At 39.1% G+C, this 25,576-nt stretch overlaps 1 protein-coding gene across 7 annotated transcripts in view; it reads right to left on the minus strand.

Annotated features, from left to right (window-relative positions):
• Slo2 (slowpoke 2) overlaps positions 1-25,576 on the minus strand; it is a 142,582-nt gene that overhangs the window by 30,085 nt on the left and 86,921 nt on the right. For all 7 annotated transcript variants that reach the window (XM_076375640.1, XM_076375638.1, XM_076375639.1 and 4 more), the window contains 3 exons: positions 6,000-6,079; positions 3,606-3,705; positions 1,984-2,182 (listed from right to left, as the gene is read on the minus strand). In XM_076375640.1, the coding sequence (XP_076231755.1) occupies positions 1,984-2,182; positions 3,606-3,705; positions 6,000-6,079 (379 nt within the window). The remainder of the gene's footprint in view (positions 1-1,983; positions 2,183-3,605; positions 3,706-5,999; positions 6,080-25,576) is intronic.

Genomic DNA, 25,576 nt, shown 5'->3' on the forward strand with positions numbered 1-25,576 from the left:
TTTAAAAATATTCCTTAAGTTTCTTATTCTGATGCTCGCACGTGCAAAACATTCAAATGAACTTTGCAGACTCATCCCTGCGTCTGCTGAAAACGTGAAATTCTAATTGTGAATACGAAAATACCTAATTCCTATTAATGCAATCTATTGTACTAGATACTAATTTTTCATGCCAGTTTCGAGTGCTTGATAAATGTCGAAATATCACGTAATTTAAGAAATTCTGTGTCACATATTTCACCACCCACTGTAAAGTAAGAATATTTGCTTTCCTCCATTGACTCTTTTTTATTTTATTAAGGACTCGTACTCAGAAATGAAATTGGAATTTAGGGTGAGGTACGAGAGACGAACTTCCTTCGTGTCTCGTCCGTAAGTCTTCTCGAGATTTTCTGGTTTACCTTCGAAGCGAAATGAGGAAAAGTTTGGAACAGAACCTGGCATGTTTTGTGATTACCTACAAGTCGGCCGAAACTTGGCAAAATTTTTTACTGTACCAGCGAAATTGCGCTGATTTCATATCTTGCTAGAAGCCCGCTGGGAACTTTTATTCCGCGATTTTTCGTAACGCGTTCCGTATTCGAAACATTATTAGTAAGTGCCGTTTTCAACATGAAATTTGTGATTTGTCACGTGTTCTGTCGTGTGCTTGTTGACTATGCAAAAGAATTTCGGCGAAATTGCAGAACGACGAACAAGGCTGAGCGAAGTAGCGAAGCGTTTAATGTCGTGCAAATATTGAAAAGTTTATGGAACTTCACGACAAAAATGGCATTCCAGGCGATAGAAAACTGAAACCAGCAGTTTCAGTTTTCTATTATTTTATACTAAAAATGTGCTTACGGTGTGGAACTATGAATTCTGTTACCAGATCTCGATTTTTCGCAAATTTTCAAATTTAATTTTGACTTTAAAGTGCTGAGAGAAAATTCATCTATTACGAAACGAAAGACTGCGGATCTTCACGACAAAAATGGCATCTCGAGCATTAGAAAATTGAAGCTAGCAGTTCACGAAATGAAAAATATGCTCACTGTGTAAAACTATTGTTTCTCTTAACAGCTCTGGTCTCTATATTTCTCAAGTTTTCAAGCTTCATTTTGACTTAAAGTGCCGGGGGAACATTGGCAGGCTGTTACAGAATAATTAACATAGCGTAGAGAGAAGCTTCACTGCCAGAATTTGTCGTACTGATCTCAGCGCACAATACATGAAGGAATACACTGACACGTTGCACACTTTCGACAAAATTCCTCTCAGAACTTTGTTATCGAGAGTACCCTTTGTGAATTTCACTCTGACGCGCTAAAAAAAATTATAATTCGTGAACCATGTGGCAAAGTAAAAGCCTGGACCCGTGAAGCTGACGAGTCAGCTTCGAAAAAGCTCCCTCCTCTCTCAGTCAACCACACTACATTTCTGACCCCATTCCATGCTATGACAATGCAAACGTTTAGCTTCTGTACCCCATCTTAATTTGTCGACTGAGAGACTACTCGGCGATTAGGCAACTGAAACATCGACAGTTCATACACAAGCGAGAAAGGATGCAAAGAGCAGAGAAATGTATGCCGAGGAATACAAAATGAATCGTTCAAACTGTTGTCACGCGAAATGCCTCGCTGCTTTATTGCTACGCGCATAAGATTTTGAGGAAAACGGAATTTCACGAGAGGGACGCGCAGTCCAAATGTTCGATTCAAATATTTAATGACTGAGACACTTAGAAATTACAGAAATTGAAACACATTTTATGTATTATTTCAAAATTTGAAAAATTAAATATTTAGAAGCGTGAAATTCCTTTCGCTGAGTAAAGAAACAAAAGTGGTAGCAATGTCACATGTAGACTGTCACTTCTCTAGTCTTCACAATCAATGTTCTTCAGTATTTCGAGCGACAAACAGTCGAACAACTTGCAAGCATCTTATAATCAAGCGTAGAGCGTAAAATCGAATATGCTAAGGATATAAAGATGCGTACCTTGTAACCTAAATAGGCGAGCAGCAGGGCTTCCGTGAGTGAAACTATGGCTAGGATCACCTGGACGACCCACAACTCCAAGGGCCTCCTCACCCATAAAATCGCGTCCCAGTTGATGGTCGGATGCTCCTGAAATTCTTCCTCCGTAAGGTTCTGGGACACGAGGAACTCAGTTTTGTTTCCAGGCGTGCAACCGTAACTGGAAAAAGGATTTTTTAAAGAGTAGTTAGTAAAGTTCTTGGGGCCGCAGAGAACAGGGGGCAATTTTTTTAAAAGCATCCAATGAAGCAGTAGGAATCGAGGAACGAGGCAGAATTTTTAAAAGCGCTTAATAAGATTCCAAGAGTTGAGAAAGCAGCGGTAGAGCTTTCTAATCATCTTTGATCCGCTGGAGCGAAAAGTTAAGTACGTTGGACATCATTATTAGTACAATGATGAAATTAGGTAGCCAAGTTTGTGGAATCAATTTTGCTTGTTCAATGATGCTTCAACTTAAAATGATTGTACCTGAAAATGTTTACGTCTAATAGAATCAATTGAATTTTAATTGAAGTATTTCAAAAGAAACTATTGTACAGTAATGTACAGCGAGTTCGATAATAACTTTTACAAATTTGAGGGGGTAATTTTATAAGGTGAAATAATGTGAAAATCAGACGTGATGAAATTGTATTCGAGGTTTTGTTTTGTGTCTGACCCTAGGCTTATTCTACTGCCAGAGGAAAACAGTCGAGTTAGGCGTAGTGACTACAGTAGAATGAGTCTACGAGTCAGACACATTTCACCCGTATCTATCTTAGGTATTTCTTCAATAATTATTATTAACAATTTCATTATTCTTCCTTTTCGTCTGATTTTGTCATTCCTGCAAATTTTGTACACTTCTTATCAAACACCCTATATAGTCCAGTCTAAAAATATTCAGAAGACTATAAAACCTTCTCCAATTTATTTAACTAGAAATCAACTTTCAACTCAAGGAAGAACAGTCACCGTGACTTTACTATTTCAAATTGAATTTGTCCCTGACTTTGATAAAAATGAAACAACGAAATAAAGAAACGATAAAAGAGAAAAAAGGAAAAAGGGAAAAAGTACTGCAAAAAAATAAGGATCGCAATAAAGAAGTTATAGAAAAATATTACTGACGTGAGGAGAGTAATTTAGAAAATATAAAAGATAAGAGGGAATGTAGAAAAAGACTGCAATTCGTGGCGAAGGGGCGAAGGAGTTACTAGGGAGGCAAAGGGGGTACAGATGTAGAGCTCTAGGAATCCTTAAGGAGTATCGCGGTTCTTAGAGACTCGCGGCAGGAAAACGCAATACCGTTTCAGCTGCAAAGTCTTATCTCGGTTTTATTCTCAGCCACGATGCTCGTTCCACAAAATATCGCAATCTTGCATGAACGCTGCGTTCAAAGCGCCAGTTGAAATGGGTTTCTTTGCCTCGGGATGAAATTCTTTTAGGTTCATTGTGTCACTGCGAAATGTCGTCGATAAAATGGCAGATAAATCGCGAAGCCAAATATTACGAGCTCCCCATCGCGAGAAATTTTGTGGTTACCAGTTAAAATAATAATAATCTTACGCTACTTACAATTTTCTTACTCTACTGCAACTTACCATGCTGCATAAGTTGGATCCGTGTCAGTGATAACCCTGAATATGTATAGAAAGCATGTTAGCAACTTAAAAAAGAGATTGGCCAATCGTATCCTCAGACCTGTAACATAGAAAAAGAATTCTGTTAAGAAAAATCACTCTTCACTGTAAAAATTAATTACTAATACACAACTTCTAAGTTTCCTTTCACACTTGTCCCCTATCTTATTAGATATCTGTTACATTGACTGAAAAATTTCATCAAATATTTCAACAAAAATCAGGTCTAAACAAGAGACTGTATGAGCAGTAAAAAAATAATATAATTCAACAAATGGTATTTTCACTTTCTATTTAAAAATTTAATAAAACCTTGCAGTCAACATAAGACGAAAATATTTCTCGCAATTTGTTCATTTTCTAGGGACTCTCTCCTCGGTCGTCCCTTCAAACGCCATTTCATCAAATTTCTCTCAGGGAACGCGTTTCTCATACCAGCGGGACAAAAATTTCGTGGAAATCGAGACGATTGAATTTGTCACGGCGCGAGAATGGCCATAGAAAAATTATCGACACCCTTCCAACCGGAACAGGCTATTTTAATCGTTTCCTCGCAGCGCTGGAAAGGCATCGATCTCTACGTGCAGATGCAAAGGTCGACACACGCAGGGATCGAGGTCGTTATCGACACGATACCCGTTATCGGCTGGCGCTACCAGCCTCAAAAGATTATGTCTCGCTGACAGACATCTACGTGATTGCCACTGTCAACGTGTCACGGCGTTCCCGAAACTACCTTGCTGGCATGCCACGACCTACGTGTCTCTACCGAAGAATGCCTAGTGTCGTGAACATTTTCGCGATCGAAGACGATCTTTCTCAGCGGCTGGCGTCGATAAACGACACACGTTCCTTCCTTGCAACAGTCATCGAGCGTTCGTGAATGTGCCAACGTTCCAAATTTTAATTAAAATCATGGGAGCTTGGACTATTGGTGGTTTCGATACAATTTTAATGAAGCAAATTTTCGAGGGCCAGAATTTTTTGAAAATAAGGTCAATTTAGGAAAAGCCAGCTGTATTGGTAACGTCTGTTGACTTTTAAACTTTAAATGTTCGAGGGAAATTTGGAAGGTAGTCGTAGTAACATTTGTGAAAGAAATTAATCCCTGATATAGATGTATCTTCATTTGAAACTTAATTGCATTAAATATGGTTATGTGCAGGGTAACAATGAAGATAAATGATCAATGAACGAAAAGCATACGTTGATATAGGAATAATAGTGTTCCAAATTAGAGATTAGTGTGTTTTGAAGAAAGTACAGGGATTGAGTTAATAAAAAATAATTTATAGATAACATCCTCAAGAACTTGAGTATTAGAGTTTTTAAGTTATTCATCAAACTATGTTAGAATTCAAAAGTTAACTGTGTTACAAAATTTTGACATAAATGAATGAAGAGCGAAATATTAGTTGTGGAATATTTCAATATCTGTGTTTCAAATTCAGGAAAGGAAGACAAGCTTTAAAATATGTCTACTGATAGGGTATTCGCGATCGATCAATTTTGAGCGCAACGAGCCACAACGTTACAGACGAAACGGAAAAATGTAACGCGATTTGCGGGACGACATTGACACAGCGGGTATATTCGAAGGTAACACAGCATATCGTGAAAGTCTGGGCGTTAGATCGAAAGATCTATTTAAAACTGCGACAGTGAACTCGGTTGTGAATGACGCTACTGACGCTCTACTATCTGCTATCGCATGCAAAATGTATGCGTTCAAATACTGCGTGTTGGCCTATAAATAAGTTAGAATCGAATTTGATGCTATGGTAAAAAGCACAGTAGATATTTTCAAAATTGAGGCATTGAGCGTAAAAGTGCACTAAGACAGATTTCTTCCAAAATTGAGTTAGTAGCATTAATTTAATATAAAGAAGCCCTATATTTTAGACTTTCAATCTTTTTTTCTTCAGTACATAGTGGAGATAGTTCATTGTTGCTCTCAATGTCTCAACTGTCGATTCAATTCGAACCTGATTAAAACTGGATCAAATTTCTGTTAATCAAACTTTATATTTTATAATCCGTTTTTACCTCATTGCATAAACCTGTGGAATAATGTGAAGCTAGTAGGTCGTCCAATACACACTTTGTCTAAATAAAGTTAAGAGCCATTAAATCCGTCGATATATTTGACTCATTGTTATAAGAGAAAGCAGATCGATAGCAAACACAGTGTCAGTAGGTCTAGTGCTATCAATAGACTGTATGCTATTTCACTTGGATATGCTGATTTGTTTGCGTATTTAAAAATATTTATTAAATTTCGCCCATGTTTGACGTACATTCTCTGCTTGATTTAACTCGCTAAAAAATTCAGGTTGGCTAATTGAATTTACTTACTCGAACGTTGGTTCTTGATGAAATATAGCTGAAGTCGTTCTTTGAAAGTATTCTCATTCACGTAATATTCGACACGAACTCTGAAAACAAAAGAAAAATATTACAGTTAATACTTTCTATAGATAACACTTCATTTTATCATAAAACAGTTCCATGTCTTCCAATACGTATTTCCTAACATGTGCATAATCTATGAAAAAAACTAATTTGATACCTCTTTATTTATCAAACCAGCATGAAATTAAAATTTCATTTTAACCAGAGACAACCTTAAACTCAACCTAGCTTCATACAAAGTTAAATCTGAGAAAACACGAATAATAAATCCTTAAGTGTGAAGTGTTCATTAAGTATTCATGATCATCGATTTATAAAACCGTCAGAACAGCCTCAATTTCGCTACTGTCAAGACTACAAATCAACACACCACACTGTACGGCAAACGTTATATGTCAGTAGCAATTTGTGGTACAAAATGATTCGAAGGGAACCCCTTATATTATTAACTTACACAAAGGCACCCTAGAACCCACTAACCGCAAATGAATGTTATAACCCACAGTAACAACCCAAAGCAACCTCAAACCATCAACATTTCCAACTCCACTTCAACCTATCCATTCGACCTCTCTAGCTAATCACAAATCGAAGGATCATCGAGCGAATCCAGAATTAGCAAGGAGCAATCGGTTCAGCAGATTTCCATAAAACCTGCTCGTGAATGTCCCCCAGCGTACTGGCGTCCTCATTACCAAGTGCAGGGTCTCTGATTACCATTCTGATAGATGAAGAGTCATCCTTCTAAGAGCCCCCAGCGTTGCGAATGCAACTTGTTCAGGCATCTTCTGGCGAATCGATGCTATTCAACAGCCGCCGCTTCGCGGCCAGTCGTAAAACGGCTTAACCGCTATTTTTATTGCTGGATAACGCGTCTGCTTCGTCGAGAATAGCGTCGCGTGACGTCATCCGAACGACGTCGACAAACGGTCTGCCGTACGAGATCGTTTCAAGTTGTTGAACTGGTTCTTTGACCCAGATCGCGCTTAAGAAGGTCCTGACCTGCGACAGCCCGTGAACGAGGCAGACGATCGTCGCTGTTTAGAGATATTCCCGCGGAGTATGGAACCCTTTGACTTTGGAGAGGGTTGCTGGTAAAAGTTCAGAGGGTTGCACCTCGCGACGCAGTTGGGCGAAAGGTGGAACAAGCACTTGCTACTACGGTCTGCGCTGCGTCGAGGAGTTACAACTGCGTGGAAATCTGGAAGGGAAATGAAAACTGAGGGGTTTTTGTTGGTAGAAAGCGAGGATTGAAGTTGAATCAACCGTTTTTTTCTCGAATATGTATCTCTTGAGTGGGTTTCATTGAACTTGGAATGAGGGTAAGAGGAAATGAGGATTGTATCCTCATGGTGGTCAGGTGATTGCACACTATTGTGAGTCACTGTACTTGCAACTATTTGTATTAACTCAATTACCAGAAATACGTCGATTATATATATATACTTATTGCGAATATGAGGCGACGAATGGCAATGATTTTATTTAGATACTTAAATAAATATTGAAGGAATATAAACATGTATGCTAGTTATTACTTATACTAGATATTATCAACTATGAAATACTAGGATTGCACAGAAAGACAAGACACTGTGTAAAAATTCAATAGAGAGCCCAGAGAAGTTACGACAATGGCATGACCGACTCAGAATATTTAATAAACACCTAATAACAACTTTAATATGTCAAACAACAAACACCCTTTCTACTTACGCTTCCACCTTCACAATCCTTATTTTTCTCCTACACAATAAGACCAGATATAATCTGAATTGAAAGCTAAGACCCTGAAGACCTAAAACTCTATATCCCAGCAATAAATTTACGAGATTACAAAATTGGAAGCGAAATTTGAATACTTTATTACATAGCCCACTACAAATAGCCTCATTCACGCCTAAACACAACAGTCAGAGAATTATGCAAACAGTACCAGCAAGCATAGATAACCTTCCCTGTTCAACGCACAATTTCAACGCCATTGTGCTGTTGTAATAAGCCAACTTTCGCAATCTAATTAATAATCCTCAGCCGCTTCGCTGGCGCACAAAGTAAGAAATAAATATAAAGACGGCGCCACGCCATTCGAGACTAATTACCTACGTGCTTCTGATAAAATCTATCCCCTCGTGGGAAATGGGTGTGTCTGGTGCAGAGTGGAGTATGGTTTGCGCGTTAATGTTTGAATGGAACGAATGCTCGCGAGACGTGCAGAACGGAAACGTGCTGCCGCGCGAAACCGCTTTTCCATCCAAACTTTTGGCTCGGTTGCGTTGCTTATGAACAGTGGAACTGGCATGCGAGCATCGAAAACCTGATTAGTCAGTCATGAGTGATATCGGCAGAGAAGCCGGTTTATTGTGTCAGTACGTCAGCCAGAAATAACGTGTTCCACGTGTGTAGATAAATTCTGAGAATGGGATGGTATTTCATAGGGTAATTCATCACTTTATCTCCCTACGACTGTCAACGAGTATTCTGTGTGCGAAATTCATAGGTGTAATTCATGTATCGTAGCGTATTGTATTTTTTATTTCCTACTGCTGAAACATCAATATAAGAGATGGTAGGAGTAAGTGGGTATTTTTGGTTGAATTTTTAGGCGAGTAATACGAGAGTGGAAACGGTGTCTACTGTAGCCAAGGTGATGTCAATTTTCATTACGTTAAATCGTAATACGACCTAGACAGGATATTACAGGTATTTGGAAGCTGCTTAAATTTATAACGGTGGTATTTCTGGTCTAATACGAGAGAGACTGAAATTGATTCAGAGGGAAACCGATACGACCGATCTGCACTTATTAATGAATTCGAGAGCCTGATGGAACCATCAACTAAATCAATCTCTTCAAGTTAGAACTCAAACCTCTATGGTATAGCTACATGTCACGAACTGCGAATTTCAGAATTAAATTATACTAGTTGCGATGCTCTAACCAGACAGCTTCTTATATCTTGTGTTAAAAAGCTTTTTATGCTTTTGTTTTACGTACGTACATTTTAGTGTAGCGCTGCATATGATATAGTTACTAAATCCTCTAATTATTCGCGTGGCTCTTTCTTAACTGCTAAGTATTCCTGCCAACCGTAATAATCCTCAAAAATGAAGTATAAAGTACCGAAATTACTCATTCAGGTAAAAAATTTGACGAGACAGACTTCAGAATGCAGCATAGAAGCACTGCATATTAATTTAAAATGGCAATCTCTTTTGCTTTCACGAAATTAATGTCCACGCTGGTGTTTCGGTTCTTGCTGAAACACCAATTCATGGTAACGAGCTTCAAGAACTCTTTTTTAAATGTCTGTGAAATCCTCGTATAATGCAGTGCGTTTTCATAGAATAGGATTTGTATACCGATTGAAATAGTTAAGGCTCGTGTGGCAACAGTTAAGCTCAGATTATCAGTCATTATGGAGAACGAAAAGAACCAAGGACCCATTTTGCTATTTCCTGCTTTAACTCTGCTACCTCGTTTTGAATTACTAACTTTCAGTCTATTATTTATTATTATACTAGTACATGAGATAGAAACAGAAGCACACATATATATAAGTAAAATATTAATAATATTCATTTCAATCAAATACTGAAGAAGCTAAATATCTATAAATCCACTATACCTTCTCTCCTTTCATTCAGAATGTTAGAATCTACTTTATTATGACAATATATTACCGCTTAAGACCACTTGATCACCAAGACCCATTCGTTGCAGGGCAGACTTCCGCGAAGCTGAAAGACACATCGTCCTGGGACGCCATAATCATTTCTCTCCATCTATATCAGGGTCGAAACATTATCCAGAAAGATACGCGTATACGCATCTGTCAGCCTGTTCACATATCATCCACTTTCTTCTCGCCAGACTATGCGGCTGACCACATAATGGATTTTCCACTTCAGGAAGGAAATACTCGTTCGGCCACGGAATTGTACCTCGTTACTCGAACTCGAAACGCCACTCGGAACAATCTATATGTATAAATTGAGGGGAACGTTCTCTTCCCTTCTCGACTCTCGTCAGCCTACTGCCTCTGTCGGAGCTTGTTTGTTTACAATCCTCTCCAGCAAAGAGCACGCCTACGGTGATCAACGCCGCGGAGTTTCGAACTCGTCTCGAGGAAGCTTCAAGTATGAATCTCTTTGCGCGAATTCCTTGGCATGGAATGCTCGCAGCAAGCCAGCCGAGTGTTAACGTTCTTTGCGAACGTTGAGTAGACGTCTGTCTGCCCTAAACCTAACACCTTTGTGAATTTATGGTAAATCCGCCTCGAAGGGAAAATAAAAGCAAAATAGTAACTCAAATTTTCATGGAAATTTATGCATTGCTGAAGCTAAAGTAAGTAGTGTAATAGTGAGAGAAATTCGCTGTATTTAACCTAGGCGTTTCACTTTATTTAGTCAGATTTTGGTAAAAGTTCAGCCTAATGGTAATGAATGCTTTAGAATATGAAATACGATAATTGAAGAATCGTTTTCTTTTTAGGGATCCATTACTCGAAGAACTAATTTGTTGTTAAACCTTCTTAATTAGCGAACAAAACTGTTTAAGAGCACAAACTTCGATAACGAAATCGTCGCCTGAAGCTAAAAACACGAAGGTCTCTTCGGTCCCTTCCCACGCCACCGTCTATCTGTATTCGACCACGAACTTCCAGGAACTCATTTTCATTAGTCTTTGAAGTCTATGCTGACAGTAATTTTGCAGTTTACATGACGGTTATTACTCATTATCTCGCATGGCTATTTAGTCTGGCGTTGGCTCGAAAGGACATAGAAATGAGGTATTTATAACAGTGTGGTAGTAACATGACAGAGTTTAATTCTCCTGAAAGTAACTTAGCATTATTCCTATATATAAATTAAAGTAGTTAATTGACTCGTGTGACGACTCTAGATACATGAAAACTGGCAAAAAAGATGTTAGAAAAATTGAATAAATTCCTCTCACCGTCTGAATAGATCCCGAAGCTTCAATCAATAATTCTATAACAACCAAGCCTGATATGTCACGATTTTCTAATTTCTCAGTAGTGCAGGTTTAAAATTAAGTAAACCCACTTGTCACGACTTGCCACCTTTTCTTAAACTACGTTTCTATCTCCTACCTTTCTTTAAACTTTTTAGATCTCACTTAGAAACACATAGATTGACACGCACCTCAATTTCAAAAAAAGAAACTAACATCAGATTTTGCTTTCGACCACAGAATTAACGCATTATTAGAATCATTCTACTATAAGTTATAATTACTAATACAATTATAAAAGAAATACCTTCCAGTTCAAACTTCCTGCCGCAAGCATCCCTCTTGAAAGTTCACTCACAAATCCCACTGCCCAACACCAGCAAGTATTCCTTTATCCCAACGCAAGGATCTCAGTCCTCGATACGCGGCTCGCCAGCCTTCGTTCAGGTGTTCCACGTCCACAAAGCGGGAGTGGGTGGTAGTTCCGTGCCACGTCGCGGTAATAACACTGCGTTCCCCCTTGTGCACGTAAGATTCGCCAGGTATTAACGGCCCGTAAAGCCGTCGCGCTAACAGTTGCTAATGCCCCCGAGGTAAAGGAACGCAGAGCAGTACGTCACGCGAACTGCTGCATAAGCTGCGGCGTTAGATAGATGGGATATCACGGTTCGAAAGCTACCAGGCTCGGCGTTCGTCTTGCCCAGAAAGGCCGACTGGGAGCGTTTCCTGTCGTACCTAGCCAGGATTACAGGAGTCTCGGGGTTAAGGGGAGCGCTGGAATCCGGATGGGGACCGATACGCGCAGCCCTCAAACACGTAAACGTATCGCGTTTATGGTGAATTGCAAACGGCTGTTTCGAGGCCACGTTTCTAGGACGACGGGAATTAAACGCGCTGTTTCTGAACAATGAAAACACGTCTGTATTTGTTTACTATGAACGGGTAAGAGAATCATTTGGAATACGAGGAAATGTTACACGTAGGAATTTAACAAATGGTGTAGATGACGTATGAAATTTGACAGAGTAGAAAGAATAAGTTAATTGATTTACAATTCCTATTAACACTCTTAAATATCTTGCTTCGACTATTATCGCTATATTGTGTATTAAGAATTTCTTGTTTCAATAGAGTATGATGTCTAATAGAGGTGAGAGAGGTAAATAATTTAAATCACTCAAGTAATGGTGGCTAGGAAATATTATTGACAACGTCGTATGCAAAAGACAGTTCTAGTAAAGTATGGCGATCACTAAGGTTAGATAAATTTAGTTTTTGCATAAGCTGAGTATAATCGTGGTCTTCAATTAACATAGCACAATTCATACGAGTGGCACACATATAAAAATCGATGCTGTATACTCTCAGTTTGTTTACTAAGATAGTATTAGTTTGCTTAACAACGCGAGGAGATTATAAATGGAAAGCTCGCGAATATTTATATTAATATCGTTCGGTTGCCGCTGTCGGCTTGTCTATTAGCCGCGAAGAGAACTGTAGGTCTGCGCAGGTATGCGCACTGAATGAGAATATACTTTCTTTAAAGGATGGGCTTATTGTTCCTACTGACGCGTTTATTGGGAAATTTCAGGCTTGCGCGATTAATGGCTATTGTTTGGGGCTTCCCCGTGGAAGCATGAATGAGTGTTGTGACGTTTTGTTTCTGGTGTATGGTCTAGCTGTGCTGTATTAATGGGAAACCTCACGGTTAATGGTTCTTTGAAATACTTTTGGCGTTTCAAAGTATTCGTGTTAAGGGAAAGTAACTATTAAGGGAAGAAAAAATTTGGAAAGTAGCGTGCTTCAGATTTTAACGTTTTTCTGGCAGGTATCGTTTCTGTTAGCCCTTTTAATAAATTGAGGTCTGCTTTGTTTGAGGTGCCGAGTTCGTGGAAGGTTTAATGAAAGGCTCGATCACTTTACTGTAGATATTATAAAATATTTCAGAGTAACTATTTCGTGATTTCTGGTTTTTCTGATTATTACTTCTGCAATATCTTTTAATGTCAAGGCATAAAGTCTTATGACATCTTCCTACTGACTATGAATCAAATAGGGATTCAGTTTCTACCTTCGTTCCCCAAGGATCTCCCATTAAATGGATTACTGTGTAATTAGGATTAGGAAAAGCTCTTCTACGGAAACTTGCTATGGAACATGATGATACGTTGTGACAGAATGTCAGGTAGGAACTATACGACACTAGCTCTATAATCTAAAGAAAGAGCAAGGATATTAATTACAGACTATGGATTTACATTCTTGATTCATACGATCTGGATTTTATATAATTAGAAAGAAGAATCCACCTTTGTATAATCAGTTTTACTTTATCTTACCTTATAGCTCGGTATTGATATGTTTCATTAACTCACGGATGTCGAACTGTGAAAGTCGTATACAAAGCCAACGAACGTCGGGTCACTTTTGACCTGGAGTTCGCTGGCAGAGGGTTACTGCTTTTTACTTTCCTTGTCTAGAGGCAATGTAATTTCTTTTCTTAATATTTGTGACTTCAACCTCGGTTAACGGAAGGATTCAAGCCTGCGCCCAGGTCAATTATGACCCTTGCGAGCTCGCTTTAGTGGGTCTACAATGACTTGGTCGTAGGAATGCGAGGATTGAAAAACATAACGCCGGGCTTTATGACCTGACCCCCGGGTACAAAGTTTTCGTTAATAAGGTTTCCAGAAAATCCTTGATCGACGCAAACAATTAGACTACGCTGGCGGTCTGCGACGGAGTCACTGGTGGGGAATTGGGACTGGGGGGATGCCTCCCTTGTCAATCACCAGGCCCAGTTCCCCACCAACTCCAACTTATTCTCTCCCTACTCCTTCCTCACCGATGAAGAATTTTCCAAGACCTCTGCTCGTCAGTCACTCCTCAGCCTTTGATCAGATTGGATGGAATCTCTCCATCCAATTTGGTTGTTGTCTGTAGAGTGACTCACCCACCCCTGACCAGCTCCCACTGGTCATCCTTAACCCTTGACCAGCTCCCACTGGTCATCCTTAACCCTTGACCAGCTCCCACTGGTCTTCTCTAACCCTTGACCAGCGCCCACTGGTTATCTTTAACCCTTGGCCAGCTCCCACTGGTCATCCTTAACCCTTGACCAGCTCCTACTGGTCATCTCTAACCCTTGACCAGCTCCCACTGGTCTTCTCTAACCCTTGACCAGCTCCCACTGGTCTTCTCTAACCCTTGACCAGCTCCCACTGGTCTTCTCTAACCCTTGACCAGCTCCCACTGGTCAGTCCCTCCTTTATCCAATCGAAGATCGAAGATTGAAGACTGAAGACTGAAGACTGAAGACTGAAAACTGAAAACTGAAGAATGAAGACATCGCAACCATGAAAGGACTACATCAGGAACACCACTAGAGGTTAGTCTTTAAGCGTTTATACTTAAGAATCTAGATTTAAATCTTCTGTAAAATTTCTGTGAAACTACCAGCTAATCATTTCTTAGCTCTCTTTGTTTCAGAATGCTCCTTATCTCTGATGAGGTGGTTACCTCTGTTTCTGGTGGCAGAAACATGTAACGTCCCTTGTCTCTGATAAGGAGGTCACCGCTGTCTCTGGCTACAGAGACAAGTGACCGATCGTGGATCGGTACCTATGGATCAGTCCATCCTCCGGCGGTCTGTACAGGAAAAGGTGATTCCGGGTGCTCGATGGTGTACGGTCTATGCTTATGGCATTTTCTCGTACACTTGAGAGTAGAAACCCTCCCCGGTTCATGCGGGTCGCCTCTCCTAACCAGCCGTCCAGTTAGCAGGTCTACTTCGGTAGCTCCTGTGAGGATGCAGGGAGAAATGGGCACTGTGTGTCCCGGTCTGTGGTGCCGTTTGCCTTTTCTGCCTGCAAGCCGATCGGGGTGGTAGGATTTGATCCATCGAATATCGATTCTGCGGTTGCGGTTTCGAGTTAGAGTCCAAATTTCCTCCTTTCTCTAATGATAAGTTGGTGGTTTTTAGGTGGTTACCGAAGAAATGAGAGAAGCACCCATATGGGCCACATGGTCCATATGGAGTGTTTTCAATCATCTCTTTGGTTCACTACTAGGTAGGCTTGCGTTTTTTGTAAAGGGAAATCGATGGATGCATCGATTTCCCTCCATGGGTCTCCATTCGCAGCAACCTCCCCGTGGTGAGACCTGGGAAATCGGTAATTACCGAGCTAATGGCTGCAAAATGTTATCAGTTGTATTTATTATTTACAGATAAAATTTAAAATACTTTACAGAGCTGCAGAGAGAGGTGAGACTACAAATTTCTGAGTTTTTCAGCAGAAGCAAGCAGGAGGACAACACCAATACGAAGGAAACGTGGAACCGAAAGAGGAGCAGCTGGAATATAAGTGTGGTACTTCAGAATACTGTGTTGTGATTCTACTGTGAGGATAATATGTGCTTGTGCCTGGATAGATGGGAACGAGTAATCTTCTAAATGTGTTAATAAATTGTGATCGCGTTCGCCTTGATCGACTGTGTACAAGAAAAAGCGATAAAAGTTAAGTGACTACGCTAGAGTGTGAATAACAAGAATTTGGAAGAAAGTGAACTAAAGTGACTGTGCTAGTGCGTAAATAACAAGCATTTGGAGTACAGTGAAGTGAAGTGAAGTGTGGTATGGCGAGTTTTCTTGCGGATGTCTACGTGGTTCCTGCACGTGAAAGGGTCGATGAGAGAGAAACGACTGAGGAGTGTACAGCTAAGGTAAGTTTCTTGCATTTGAAATATATCGTCTTTCTAAGAGGCTTTCCAAAACCTAAGAACGACAGTAGATACCTAGAAGAGCCACATATAGCTCACGAATTAGAATTTAGCCATCATTGATATATAAAATTACTGCTAATAACGATCAATCTTACATACAATTATTACTAGTAGTAAGACTCAATCATAAGTCATCCTCTAAACTCTGCACTCAATACTTTATCAAACCTAGAACCTTTTTCTCTCTTTCTTGCTCAAAAACGTATTCCAAACCCACTACCTTGAGATACAATAAGACATCTTTTTAAAAAAATCGCAATACTTCAAAATACTAACAATACCTATACACACATATATACAAACTGCATACACGACACATATTTCAATATTTAAAATATTTATACAAGTGTCTTCTCTGCAGAGTCTTGAAATGATCAGCCAAATTATGCATCCCCGCTCATGAGACTGCGACCAATGAAACCAATAGGCCGCATCGCCAGTTATCGTACCCTCTTCCGCGCCAACAGCCAATTTCTCATCGATAGCTCGAATCGGGTGCACGCGGCCGTCGGTCGATGCATCATGCACGATTCGCGGGGGATATTTACGAGCCACCTGACGATCGTAAACGCTTCCATATGGGCAGGAAATTCGAGCGAGCCGGCTCGAGGAGCGTCGCTCCGCGAAACACGCCGCCGAAGCATCCTGTCCCCCTATCGCGTCGCCGCATGAATTATGCAACCTGCAACCGCGGGGCCCTCCGTTTCACCTCTCGTAGCTTGTTTAGCCGTCGATCGTTTTTACCCGCAGTAGCATCGATCGGGCTGAAATGACCCACTATGCGACAACGTTCCGTCCTCTGTGTACAGTTTCAATTGAATAACGATGTTACCGCGCTTCCGAGCCGCTCGCCAGCTGCACGCTCGCCTCGACGAATCCAGGAAGGAATTCGTGCACGCTCCAAGGGCCTATGCAATTTTCCTCTTATCGCTGCAAACCGTTATCAACGATTTATGTCGTCGATGCGCCGTTGCCCGCGGCGGTTACGTCGCTGGTCGGAGGAAGGCTTGAAATTGATCTGTTCTTGGGACATTCCTTCGTTAGAGGACTCTAGAGTCTAGGTTAGATTTGTCGAGTTACTTTGAGTTCAAGTGGTTCGGAGTAATTGGACCAATGTGAAGGTGTTGTTTTAGGTAACTTGAGATATACCTTGCAGTTTCTATTTTGTCTAGGCACGTTCAGATTAGTCGAGTCACTTGGATTCGAGTGGTTTGAATGCAAGTGATTTGGGGTAATTGGACTAATGTGAACGTGTTGTTTTAGGTGGCTTTTCAACTTTTCCTTGACTTGAAATTCTTGAAGCACACATTGATTGATGAATGCGTGGTGTATAGTGTACCGTATACGGCAAATTTTAAGGAAGCTGTCAAAAATACATGTCTTGTTTGAAAAATACATAACCAAATAGTCAGGATGCACCACTTCTTTCGGCGCCATTTTTAGTACTTTTGTTTGGCTTGAATTCAAGTAACTTGACTTCTCTGAACAAGGCTTGAAGGGTCTGTCAAACTGTGTGGAATGTGTCTACGGACTGGGCAGTAAAAATAAAAGCAAAGAAAAGTACGTATACATTAGTTGAATAATTCTTATCTTTTTTAAATGTAATAGAATATTTGTAAGTAATTATATGAATTTAAATATTCACTTCAAATGCTAATTAGAGGTTTTATAAATCACTGTATATTTATTTATGATAATATTTGTAATTTTCAGAGAATTGCTGCACTCAATCTTTGAACCTCGAACATGGGCATTCACTGGTTACTTGATGGCACGGACTAATCGATAAGTATTGATCGTTGTCTTAGGTTAGTGTTTTAGGGAGTACAGAATCGCTTGCAGGTAGAAAACAAGTGCTGCTTGATACATACTACTTAGCGATTCTGTGAAAGTGTCTCGCATGTATTTTAATACTTGTATAATCTTTTTTTATTGTCTTTACTTCTGTTCAAGAATCTAGTAGCTGAGGTTCCATTAGAATACTCTGGGATATGTCCAGAAAATGATGGATAAGAGGTACTTTACTCTATCATAGTGTTTATCTTATGCTTCGTTCCTTGATTTTTAGGGTGTGTATGAATAATGAATTTTGGAAGAAGAAATGACAGCCGCATGATGTACAAGGGTAGACCACTGGTAACTGGCCGCAACCTGGACAGCTTGATTAGTGGATACGATACTAAAAAAGCGAAATCTACAGGAGGTTTGTCTTATTATGATGGTTTAAATTATTTCCACTAATATCGAGCATAAGAGTATAAAGTTTCAAAGTTGCATTTTTCATGAATGCACCTATATATAATTCATATCATAAACAGCGTTAATTTGAAATATTAATCCGAATAAAATCACAGAGAGAAGTTGACTTTTATGGTCTTTCCTTGTAACGAATGTACATTTCATTTTTCACGTTTTCGTTAAGGCAAATCAGAAATTGCAAATATTTTATCTTTATTTGTGATATTTTCAATGGGTCACAGTGATTTGAAGAGACGCGTTCGGTGAAAATTTTTATTTATTTGTCCCACTGCGACGCGGATTTCACGTTCAGCTTATGTTACGTTAATCTCTGACATTTTGTTGTTTATTCTAGCAAACATAGCAACAAGTGGATTACTGTATGTGTTGTAATGCACGCAAACGACAGGATTTAGAATTTACGCGACTGGTTCCAACATGGAAGGTTATATAGTTGTATGTAATATTTTATACCGTTGCGGAGTTATTGATGAAACAAAATATATATATCCTGCGTGCACAATAAATAAAATATCTGTTGGGAGGTCTAAATGAGGTAGTGCAAATTCTACCTCCTATACCTTATGCTTACGAAAATGTTAAAACACTCTTCTAATTTCTTAGATTAACATGAAATTACAAAGAGAAATAAAATTTAGTAATATTAGAGCGAGTTTTCAAAATAATTTCACGTATGATAACATAGTAGGTATTTACTCAGCACCGCCTATTTTAAAATGAAGTTTCTGTCTGAACATACAGTAGACATTGACATGCCCTGAAAATTTAATTTTCCATTTCAATAAATTTATAATAGCTTCAAAAATACCACATGCTTCTATTCTAAAGAATTCTAAATAAAGAATCATTGACTCGTACATCTCCCCACACCAATCGTGCATTAATTGCACCCGATATTCCTACATTTACGCCTACAGAATATTATTAACAAACCGTCCATTTCGTTGTCAATTACACGACGTTAACCTTTGGGAATTTCTAAAGTACTTAGTACTATGCTTCCAGACACTTGACTGACAACCCTCTCGGCAATATATCGACTGTTCTCTACTAGACAAATATTTATCAACGAGAATATTAACCTCGATTTCTATTTTCACCTTGCTTCAATCAACAGTCGAGCGAACAGGAAACCTCACTCCTGAAACGAACGTTGCCCTTCTTCGTTTATTTTCTCATCGCCCGACAGAAACAAAATTCAAACCGACCAGAATGCTTACAGATTGTACGAAAAATCGTTGCATAGGTAAGCGAAAGTGGTGAATACGTTTCGAAAAATATCGAGGATTTTTTTTCCACTCGCCGTGGCGATCCTGACTAAATAGGGATAAACGAACGGGATTGTTAATCGGAGGAAATCAACATTCGCCGAACGTTCACCACGCACGTATCCAGTTACGCAATTAAACGCTGGATACACAAAGGGAGACGTTCCATCCGGCGTAAAATATCGCGTGTCCCGATATGTTCGCCACCGTTCCCGATGATTAAATTAAACCGTGAAGCTGGATTCACGCGTTTCGCTGTCCACGAATAAACGGTCGTTCGATCCTCTGGCGGAAACAGTCGGCAGCCGACCGTCAAATTGTCTTCGTCCAGTTTTATATCCGCGCGGAAGATTCGCACGCGAGCGAGCCCGTAACGAGTAATACGGTCGAGCGAGCTGAAAGCCAAAGGAGAGGAAGGATGGGAATCGACCAAGAATATTGTGGAGGTGAATCCAGTGTGGACGAGATTTCATCTGTGTTTGATTTGGGGGGAAATATGTTTGGAACGGTTGCTTCCGCGAGGGGAATCTTTATTTGAGGCAAAATGGTGGAGTGAAGAGTGGAGTAATGTACTTTTGGATTGAGACAGTGTTTTTTAGGGAATGTGTAGTTGAATCGGAGATTCTGTACGCGTGATTTAGTAGTGGTTTTAGGAATGGATAGTGTGCATGGTGTGGGGAACTGGCTGAGAATAATTTATGTCTTATGTGGTATGGAGGAGTTGTTATATATGTATAGTGTTGTCTCGATATGAGTTTTGGGACTTGTGGCCAGTTAGAAAGTTAAGAAATCTAAGAAATTTGTTTTTAAGATCAATTTTCGTATCAGCGGCTTGAATTTGAAGTTTTGGAGCTAAGGATCACATGAAGTGAAAGAATCCTAAGGGAGTTCATCTTTGAACTTCTATTGAGACAACACTGTAAAAGATAATGAGAAATTATAAGATATATGGGGAATGTAGTTACAAAGCAGAAGATATAGAGGGTAAAATAGGTCAAGTAAAGAGGTTAAGTAGATTTATAATGAATTGAAGTGCAATTATAATATGAGCGTATTATATTTCCTCAAACGAAATACTTTCTTTAGAACAAACGTTGTGAACCAGCCTGTATTACATTTAAACCCCACATCGCGTGAATATTGCACGTTTTATCTAAACTCTGTACTATCTTACTCTTACATAGTTACATTATTAAAATATCCCATTATCCTAATCATTCTACTTATCCTAGCCTCATTCCTATTCCAATTCCACTTTAAACTGAGACTTCTGTTACACTCAATAAAGAGGATTCTAAACCGCAGAATCCCAAAGGTGCTGTACACTCGATTCCAGACAAGAGGATAATGAAAATAATTCCGTGTTATCTACCTATATTTACAGGGTACTGTAACCCCAAACTCTTTGACACACTTAACAAACCAGCCCGGAAAAGTGACCTGCTGCGTACACTCTACATCAATATTGTCGACGGGAGTTGAATAGGATACTGTTTAAATTGCTTTTACGAGGTAACAATAGCAAGCATGTAAAATAAGCCTCGCGAAATATCGACCGATCTCGAGACAGAACGTAGGCACGCAAAGATATGGTCAAATAACTCATGAGCATGAGTACGAAAGGGCCACTTTCATTAGAATTAACATCAGTGGAAAGCAATTTACCAATGATGTGTCTATTTTCGTCGCGTACGTTTATCGACGGCCCGTGTCTCGTATGACTAATTACATTCCACGTTTGTGATCTATGAATAGAACAGAGTGACTAGTCGATAGAGATAAATAATGCCAGCAACCTTGCATCGCATTAACCGATTTGTAGTTTCAGTTTCTGGCGCCCTTGACAGTAATTTAGTCTTTCCTTCCCTTTGTATGGGTTTTGTTACCTTAGTTGGGTTCCAAAGGAGACGTCTTCAGCAGCTAAAGTTAGTGTAACTGTAAGTCTGGTCGATAAAATAAACCAAGCATTGTATATAAATGTTGGGCATAAACAAGTGCGTCAGAAATTGTACACGTTACAGTTCTCCTATTTGTTAACAAGAAATGTGGAGTTTACAGGAGAACAGTGAATAATTATCAAATATTTGAGTGCGTTAATGAACGTATATTTACAGGATATAATTAATGATCTGATGACGAGTAATCTAATTTAGAGTCTCTTGTTACAGGAATATTAATTCTACGGGTAAACGCATTTTCTCTGAATATAATGGAGCTTTAAAAATTAAATAATTGAAATTCTGTGGTCTGAAAAGGAAAATGAATTCGTTGAAGTTTCTGAGTTGAAGTTCTTCAGAATTTTAAAAATATAGTGGTGACCACTGTGCCATTGACGTCAACAATTTTATCACAAAACCTGCAGAGGAACTTTACAGGTTTTAGTTGAAATTAATGGGGAGAGATAGGACAATAAGACAAGGAGAGGAATATGTACCATGCTTTAAGGACCAATTTCATTTGGAAGATTATCTCTCTCAAAATTCTGACCCAGTATTCAAATGTCAAGAGTTCTCGATACTGCTGCATGCGTAACAATAGTTTCCTCTCCTCCTCTTTTATAAGCTTACTCGCCCTGCAGAATATTTGGTAATAGTACCTACTATGCAGCTACATATGCTTATACTTTGCATAAATACATTTCTTTCCTCCATCGCTACTAACTATTCAAACATTTAAGCTTACAATTTATTCGTCGAATTGATTAATGTAATTAACTCGCCAAGAAACGTGTTACGAAAATTAATTTAATACCTTGTTAGTTTAGTCAGTTTAGTGTATCCAACGTTAAACATAACTCCACAAATTATTTAAATTAATATTTACTGTGTAATAATATTTTACTAAGTGCTTACAACTATTTCGAAATAGTAGATACACTTTAGTTTAGTGACTAAAGCGTAGAGGTGCTTTAGGTTGTTTTCAACTATTCGTATTTTATATTTGCTCGCGTGGGTTTCAGTGAGTGGCATTTCGTGAAAAGTCAGTTGAACGCGATCTGCGGGGGATGAAGCTAAGAAAAATTAATTTACGACGTGCGATGAAAGTAAGAGAGAGATTTTCGGTAATATGTTACAGTTGAATTCGTCTTCTTCGTGAGTGAGGTGATCCGTATAGAAGATCCCAAGATATTACCAGCAAAGTGTTAAGACCTGTGGCGAGGGTGTTTTGGCGTGAAACGTAGGAGGATCTCACGTCAAATGTTTGCGTCAGATCTCTGAGTCACTACATTTTTTTAGCTTCTATTTTGTATTCTGTACCAGAAGTTTTTTAATTCTCTATTTGCAAGGTAGGAAAACAGAAATTACATTTACAAAAAAATCGAGAGTATGCTTTGGCGTTTAATAGAGAATACTAATAATATACGAAATGAAAATGAAGTAAATCATGAATTCTCGGTATAGAATTAACTATCACGTATCGTAAACTAAAATATGTTACCACTGCAGCGGAAGATTCACCGATATTTTTACTCTGGTTGACTATTCAAAATGTCCATTGAAGGAAACATAAAAAATATCTTCCAGCTTATGCATTGAAAGATGTATGTTCTTTTGGAACGATGTCAAAGTGAATGCTCGATTCCACAGCCTCGTAACATATGTCGTGCCGAAAAATCGACAAGGAGTATCGATGGCACATTTACATTTCATACCCCGCGCAACGTATACACTTTGTTCCTTTTATAAAAATATATCACTTGGAATCACGAAACGGACGTGAGTAATGCTTAAGAGAAGCCTATAGTCTGCATTCAGTATTATCTAGAATCCTTCTTTCTATACGACCAACCTCAATATTTCTTCTATCGATAATGATACAAAAAAGAAAACGATGGAATCAACGCCAGATATAAAGATTCAATGTCGTAACTTTTGAAACCTCAACAAAAATTGGTTCATCTAAATGAAATTTTACTATATATTAAAATCATTTCCTTTAAAATAAAATTTATATCAATTTATATCAATAATCCCTCATTGCAGCGAAATTTCACTCAGAGGCCTGCCAATAAACTTTGCACTCTACAGAGTTCCATTTAACCAAACGAAGCGACTTAAAAAGTAAACCTCGCAACTCACTCAGCTCATACTAGCACCTACTATAACAAAAACAAATACTTCTTCAAACAGTTCCCAAGCACTGGTTGCTCTAAACGCAGACGATCCAGACACTCGTAAAAATAACGCGTGAAAGTACGCTTAATATTTCACTGGAGGAAGTGGCCATTAGGAAGCGGCAGCAACGGGAAGCCCTTGATCTTATTAAGATAACTAAAATCCACAATATCGATAGGATCGGAATTGCCAGCAATTCCTTCGTTGACACGCTCCTTCCGTCACCTCCGTTTCCGTTCTTTCCATCGCGTCGGTCCGCGAGTGTGCAACCGGGTCGCGTTGCATTCCCGCGCAGACCCAATTACGGAAATAGCAGCGCGTTATCTTCGCCGTGCTATCTGCGCGACGATTGCACGAAGAGGAAGAAAAAAGGAAGCGGGAAAAAAAGGGGGAACAGCGTCGTTACCTGATACTATGCGTGTTCGCGAGTTGCGTGTGCCTGTTTCATCGGCTTCTGCATAAATAAATTAAATGGGCGAGGCGCGCGGAGTCGGGTGGGTGGATGTCATAACTGTCGTTACACAATGACGACTACGGCTTGTAATTAAAGTAATACGTTTCCACGATAGCTCGTGAAACGTTGTCGGTTTGAGCGTGGCAGGAAACGAAGATGATTAATGCAACCACGATCGCGCCAGGACGAAAAGTTTGAAGGATTTCAATTGGGAGTATCGATGCACTGTCAATCATCCGTGCACTGTCAATCGTTCGAGGCTGATTGAGAGTGCCCGGGACAACTGAGATATTCCAAATTAATTTAATTGTTGGAAAAATAGGCGAGTAAATTTATCGGATGACAGCTTTTGGTATGGATGATGGAGGGTTGCTAGGGATGAAATTATTGAGATGAATGGTATGGTTATTTTAAAATAGAGCTGCTGCCAATTTCTTTTCATTATTCGAATATCACGACGCTTTGACGTGAAAAATTGATGAGAATATAGTGCACTTTTGGACTAAATTATCGCACAATTTGTGCAGTAATTTATCCTATTGAGATATATGTGTATTATCTAATGCCTAAACTGTATGAAATTTCTTTTTAAATAGGAATTATGTTCACATAGGTTATGAATTTTGTTCACTAGCACATAATATACCTAGTACCTAATTAGTATTACTTATGCTAATGAAATTCTACACAACCAGAGCTTATTTTGCAATTTCAATTTCTTTGTAAAGTAGAAAGACGTTTTCTTCCCACGTTACCATTTTAAATTCATTTTATACAAATTTCTTCTGTCGAAAGAAGTTTAAAATCTTACTTAAGAATAAGTAATGCACACCTACATTTTCCAGATATTCGCGTCGCTCTGTCACGCTACTTGCACTTTAAATTTTGCTCAGTGCAACACAACAAGAGATACGAAAGATTCTTCAAACTAGATCCTCATCATCGCGTGGTCGAAATAACACTGACCTCCAAAATGGCTTTATTTCAGAATTCGATCTACGAAACCGTGTCAGATAAGTGGATATAAAATTGGAGAGATTCGTAAAGCTCTGTGCCGTTTAAATCTAAGATTTATGAATACAGGGAATAAAACTGTCACAGGCTTCTGATCCTGCGAAAAGGTTTTATTCCAAAATCATCTGGTTAGTGTCCTCTGTTTTAAGTAGTTTAAGTAATAATATTTGCTACGGAAGCAAAGATAGAGAGTACACTAACAGAAAGAGAAATTATTACTCTACATCTTCGACTTATTTCCAATGTAGAACTACCTCTCCACAAACAGTATTACAAATTCGCCGACACCTTGTATATTGATATCTCAATTTTTCTATCACTTGGGAACGTGACAATTTCACCATCTTGTTCAACATGTTGTCATTTTTTCGCCCCTTTTTCAGACACGCTAGCAAGCGCATGGTCAACAAAGAGCAATCGATAGCAGTACCGAACACGATGGTACTTCATGGGAACAGAAAACTCTGAATGATTGACGCTCTGCATGTTTCATCATTTGGAAACATATTCTTCGCGAAAATATCGAAAACAATGACGAAATATTCTCATACCTTTGGGATCCTATGCTATTTCCCACAGGATAGTTTCGAAAAAAAAAAATCGAACGATTCAGACCTGAAAACAGGTAAACGTGCATATGTCTATTTTTT

The sequence above is a fragment of the Calliopsis andreniformis genome, chromosome 3 (genome assembly GCF_051401765.1).
Source record: "Calliopsis andreniformis isolate RMS-2024a chromosome 3, iyCalAndr_principal, whole genome shotgun sequence".
In the NCBI taxonomy this organism is placed as follows: domain Eukaryota; kingdom Metazoa; phylum Arthropoda; class Insecta; order Hymenoptera; family Andrenidae; genus Calliopsis; species Calliopsis andreniformis.